The sequence below is a fragment of the Hippocampus comes genome, unplaced genomic scaffold (genome assembly GCF_001891065.2).
Source record: "Hippocampus comes isolate QL1 unplaced genomic scaffold, H_comes_QL1_v1.1 scaffold124, whole genome shotgun sequence".
In the NCBI taxonomy this organism is placed as follows: Eukaryota; Metazoa; Chordata; class Actinopteri; order Syngnathiformes; family Syngnathidae; genus Hippocampus; species Hippocampus comes.
Window position 1 is genome coordinate 1505241 of NW_017805075.1, and position 6272 is coordinate 1511512.

At 42.8% G+C, this 6272-nt stretch overlaps 1 protein-coding gene across 1 annotated transcript; it reads left to right on the forward strand.

The window, feature by feature from the left end:
* Positions 1-570: 570 nt before the first annotated feature.
* tcf15 (transcription factor 15) lies at positions 571-3844 on the forward strand. The gene is made up of 2 exons (XM_019865024.1): positions 571-2162; positions 3305-3844. Exons 1-2 carry the CDS (start codon positions 1473-1475, stop codon positions 3359-3361), a joined length of 747 nt encoding a protein of 248 aa, XP_019720583.1. The 5' UTR covers positions 571-1472; the 3' UTR covers positions 3362-3844.
* The last annotated feature ends 2428 nt before the right edge of the window (positions 3845-6272 follow it).

A 6272-nucleotide genomic window follows, 5' to 3' on the forward strand; every position in this document is an offset into this window, starting at 1 on the left:
CATTTAGCAAATGTCGGTTGGACTTTTGACAGTTCAATGCACAATGTAGATAATTTCCTCTTGAAATGTGGTTTGACTGCGCAGCTACTAAACTCTCGCGTACATGCAAATGTCAATCTAAATTCATGATTCGGTTTTCTCACTACATTCTGGAACAGACTCTTTTCTCGCAATCAAAGCAAACTCACATTGACTGATCATGGAAAAGAAACATTTTACGAAGCTTCGTGTGCATGAATAAATTTATGACTTTAGGGACAGAGATGATAAGAACTAATTGAAGTCCTGTCACCTCATCATGCTTTCGGCAGATTCTTTGTTTGAATAGTCTGGCGTGTTTTGTTTTGTTTCAAGCAATGTTGTTTGGGCCTGATTAAAACAAATGTTTTTTGATGGAGTCTTATGTTCACAATGTAGCTCCGTGCTTTTATTATCAGTCAAACACCTCGAAAGTACACATGGGGGGAAAAAAAAACGTGTTCAATTTACCCAATTTTATGATGCCAAGTGGTTGCACGAAATAAAATCATCTGGATCCAGATTCATTTTTGAAGCAGACCACTTAATATGGTCACTTCAAAAATGTATCTGGACATGACATAATAAATCTGAGTATATTCAACAATTCTATTTATTTTTTGTTTTTTTATCAGTTTAGCATTAATTACTTTACAATGTAATTTGAAACACAAGAAATGCATTCAGTTGCCTGTTAAGTGTCAGCTCAGTCCATTGCATTTCATGTCGGCTTCAGACACTGGCACAGAAAAGCAATCTATTGCACAGGGCCCCAGATGTGACATGGGTTGAGGTATTAATTCTGGCCACAATATACAGTAGTCGTTTGTGGACACAAAAATGCAGAATATTTGCATGAAATACTATTTTGTGGAGTTAATATCATTCCAATGAACAACTTGAGGCCTGGGTAAGAAAATACAGCACAGCTCCCCTGTTACCTGAATTTCAAATGTTCTTAGTAGTAATGTGTTCTCATTCTGTCCTTGTCAAGAGGCTGCAATGCCATCTTATCCTCAGTTTAAGACAAAATTCAATTGCACCGCTCCTGTCCATTGTCTTTAGCCCCACCCTCTACTTCGACCTTACAGTTTAGAGAGGGTGTGTTCAGTTTGCTTACCCAACTGTTCACTATGGAACCATAAATAAGTATTTTGTTGGCACAGCTAAATAATTTGTTGCATGTTGTATCGACACTGGGCGGGGCGGGGGGGGGCGGTGTGGTGAATTTACTCCATTTTATTTTGTCATGCGGCTTACTAAGGAGTTGAATCAGTTCTTGTACTTTCCCCACAGTACTGTATTGGTTTATGCACAGTCTGCACTACGATTAAGCACAGGGTGCGAGTATCTTCGCTATATAGCTACAGTACATTTGGGAAGTGATTATGCCATAATTTGTCATGAGGTAAAGTGGTATCATTTATAGTGTGTTACCCAGATGCCTCCATGAGATGCTATGTATGGATTGTGATATCAGAGTCGGTATCGACCCGTCAGTATCAACCCCGCCGGCGCTTCCCAGCCGAGCCGTCCGTCATCCAGGCCACTGCCAAGTGAGCACATCCCAAGGAGAGAACCTTCCTGGCTTCCACGTGCAGCGATGTAGAGCCAGCCGCGTGTTGACATGTAGTGTAGCTGCAGCAGACGAGTCGGGACCAAGTCGAACGATGACGTTTGCCATGCTGCGCCCGGTAGCCGCGCGCTTCTATTCGGACCTGAGCGTCGCGTCCGAGGACGACGACAATCGCAGCGAGAGCGACGACAGCTCGGAGCGGCTCTACTGCTGCGGCACGCGCGCGAGGACCGCGCGCCAAGCGGAGGGCGAGTCCACCCCGACGGTCATGAAGCAGCGCAGCGCGGCCAACGCCAGGGAGCGCGGCCGGACCCAGAGCGTCAACAGCGCCTTCACCGCCCTCAGGACCCTCATCCCCACCGAGCCGGTGGACAGGAAGCTCTCCAAGATCGAGACCCTGCGACTGGCCTCCAGCTACATTTCCCACTTGGCCAACGTGCTTCTCATCGGGGACAGCTGCGCGAATGGACAGCCGTGCCTCGACGTGGTCCACGCGCAGGCAGGGGACAAGTCGAGCCAGCAGCCCAGGACCATCTGCACTTTCTGCTTGAGTAACCAGAGGAAAGGGGTAAATAACAACTTTGCGTTCCTATCCAGCAGATTCAAAGGAGGCGTCTTGAACAAGACTGCACTTGGCGGTCATCACCACTATCTAGTTGAGTGCGTAAAATAAAGCATTTCAAAACTACGTTCTCGCTTGGGAAATGAATATCAACCAAAACAAGACACACGGATTCCTCTTTTATTTCATTGCTTTTCATTTTTACCAATTAAGCCCTTTCCTCATTTGGTGGGCCAAGCACGGTCTGCGGGCCACCTGCGGTTCCCTTTATTCTTTAATCCGGCCCCACCGAGTATTGACAATATCAGGAGTGCTAACAATATCAGGTCATTGCTAGTTCTTTCAAAAGATAATGTCGTGTCACTTGTCTCACACTTTTCTACTTTTGGTCCTCAAAGCGCTTTACACTGTTTGCTAATTTACCAACTGTTGACGCAGCATCAGCAGCAGCAACCGTGAGTTTGGTACTCCTCCTCAAGGATACTTTTACAAGGTCGCAATGGCCAGGGATTGAGCCCCCAACCTCTGGGTTGGGAGATGGCCACTACCACTGAGTCATTGACACCCATGATTCTATACAGCATGAAAGATTTCTTGAACACGATATTTCTTGAACGCTGCTAGCCAAGTACCATTTAGTTCTTATTTGATGCTGTCTAAAACCACTGTCTAGTAGTTGGCTGTATTTAGAAGAGTGAGTGCTGAATTGTATCCAAAATCAATTCCCATAAATAGAACTTTCATTAATTTTGAGTGTATTCCTTGAGCAGTTTTTCTCCTAAAACTTAAACAGATAAGAAGTTTTTCTATGTCTACACATGTATTTTGTTCAACAATTGGTCATTAATTAAAACTATAAATAACTCATCAACAAAGAGAGGAAATTTTGACCAAAATCATATGTGAGAAGGTGTATGCCTGATAAATACTATCTGAGAGTATATGATTACATATAACCTTCCTTTGTAAATCCATTTGTTATTGTGTTCTCTCTCTTATTTTATGTCAAGGATATAACATTTAACTCTAGGCCTGGCTTTACAAAAGGCTGCACAAGACAACAACAACAATGGATGAGAGCCATCAGTCAGCCTTAATGTTGTTGATATTTACTGAGTGAACTCTGTGTTTGTCCCTCTCTAATAAAGGACAGCAGTGAGTGTTTGAAGATGCGCAGACTGGGGCCGCTGCGACTGAGACGCTGACTGAACTGACCGGGTGAAGGATTGGCAACCTGAAAACCCTCAAAAGACTTTCTCAGGGAAGAGTCAGAGCTGCACGCTCGCGCACACACACACACACACACACACACACACACACACACACACACACACACACACACACACACACGGACACACATGCTGGATCCGACTTTGGAGCCCCCAGACTACAGTATTTATACTTGACCGAGAAATGTAAGCATAAGCCCCTCAAGGATGCAGTGCATTTGTTTGAGACTTATGAGCATTTGTACTTCTTTGTTTGCAAAAAAAATGTAATAAATTTTATTTTACGATTGAATTGTTTTGTAATCGGATTGATCTTTCATGAACTATAGGAGCCATCCCATGAGGTTATGTCTACCTTGCGTAACCATTATGGCTTATTTCTGGCTGATGTTGGCTTTTAAGATGCCTGTAAGTGTTGAAGGTAAAATACAGAATAAAATGCTATGTTTGTGAGTTAAATATTAAGTCTTTAAATTTAGAAAACATGATGAAATCCCAAGAGTATAGTTGAAGTATAATGTGAAAGACGGTCCTAACAGGGGACTGTCCAAATTCTGCGTTCTTCTGAGCCAGCCAGTCTCTGGCTTTCACTCCATACTAAACAATGAAAAACTAAGACTAATAATAATACTAATTACAAACAATAATTTGTATACCATCCGTCAAGTCATTTCGGAGCAATACTATGACATGGTCCAGGATGCGTAACATTCTGTTTCGGTGTAGTTCTTACTCCGGAACAAATGTCTGCATTCTGACAATGTCACATTTTTAAAAGATGTACTTTGGTAGAACTTGATGAAATCTCCTACGCTGCTCATCATAAATCCAAAAAGTCGTCGTTCACTTACCCTCGTCAAACAATAATTGTATTCTTATACTGTTCAAACTTTTTACAGAAAAATGACTTCAATCTTGTGTGCCTTCTTTTTTTAACTGAGTGTCTGGTTTAGTTTTTTTTTCTATGTACGTATTTTCTCTCTCTCTGTCTCTCTCTCTCTCTCTTTTTTTTTTTTTTAACAACAAATGAACTCATACACAGGCTTGTTGAGTTGGTGTTTACCAAGCAAGCAGGAAACACAGTAAAAATGTGACATTTCCGCTGTCATTAGCTGGTGTGGGTTTTTTTTTTCCTCTCATTTTCACAATTGTTGGGTTTTTTTTAAGTCTGCTATCGATTAGTCATGGCAAAAAGTGCCCCCCCCCACCCCCCACCCCCCGGTCGGAAACCCAAGCACAGCTGTTGGTATGCCAGAGGGATAAATCACTGCCGTGGGCCCGATGGACAGGGAGAGATGAGGTGAGAGGTCAAAAGTGAAAGCCTGTTTCTCGCTGTGGAAGCAAATGATGCAAAAATAGTCTTTACTTTGTCTAATGTGTTTGGTTGAACCAGAACGTGACAAATAGTTCTTCTGGCAACATAAGAAATATTAAAATATACTGTTGATATATGCATTGCTGTGCAAAAGTCATGCCAACATGAGCATTGTTTTTGTTTTTTTTTTTTCAATTACGTTTTTTACAAAGCACGCATTTGGACAAAATAATACATTGTAGGACACGTATGTCCTAAATTCCATCCGATTTGGTTTTCGACAGTTTTTTTTTTTTTTTTTTTTTTTTTTAATTGAAGGGGGGCGTCAACACTTTTGTTCTGGTTTTCATTCATATGCTTGCTTTTTGTACAAACAAGAACAACAACAAAAAATGTGACTGCCCCTTATTTCCCAGAGTCAATGTATTCATTCAAAATTCATTTGTAAGTTGTGTAAAAAAGGTTCAACATATAACATAAGACGGACAATGTACATTTATCTTCGTCATTTATTTTGCATGTTTTTTAACCCAGCCGCTGGGGAGCAGTGCCCTCCCCTGGGGGTGCACTGTTCCCCAGTGCCAGTCCCAAGCCCGGAGAAATGGGGAGGGTTGCGTCAGGAATGGCATCCGGCGTAAAACTTTTGCCAAGACGACCATGCGAGTTGGTAGGATGGTTTACAGGGGCGGATGGAAATTACTGACTCGCTGTGGCGACCCCTGAATAGGGACGTGCCGAAAGGAGAAGAAGATTTATTTTGCATGTTTTTTGTAGCAGTGTTATTCTCTCTGAAACTTATTTTTTATTGATATTTTGGGACGTCAGCAAAGGATTAGATAGAGTAACATTATTTGGGAAAATATTGCCTTGAATTTCATGATTCGATTTCAGTCCGACTTTGTGGAACACATTCAAACAAATTGAATTAAGAAAATTGAGGTCCCACTGAACATTTTGGCATGCATCTAACCACACTCCCTGTTGAATCACAATGCAACTGTCCATCTGTTTGTCACCGTCCATGACTCAGGATGTAGTTTGCTAGCTGACAAGGCAGCGCTCCATTTGCCTCCAGCCCCCGCACACTTTGGTCGACCGTTTGGTCTGGGCTGCGGTCTGCACTCAAATAAGTGACTTTGTGCTTACCATACAGACCTTCATTTTGGAATTGCCACTGAAAAGATCCTCTTTTTTTGTCCCACCCGTGCACCAACTGAGGTTAAAAGTATTCGACAATTCAGCTGAGATATAAAGCCACTTCACGACATGGCAGTGGCAGCTCATGCACACTTCCAAGTTGCAGTTTAACATCACTTTAAATCACACCACAAATTTGCTGAACAAAATGACAGAAAAAGGCTTGCGGGTGTCACAGGGTGCTGTAAGAAAAATGAATTTCAATCGCATGCCAGGGGTCCAAACACAAAAGTAAACCTTCCCCCTTCTGCCGTGTCAGGACAACGGGAATTCGCCGCACTAAGTCCTCCGTGCTCAGAGCCCAGGCCCCCTCGAATGGCTCCCTGAGGCTCCCCCCGACAGGAAGATGTCACTGAGGCACAGGAAGGGAAAACA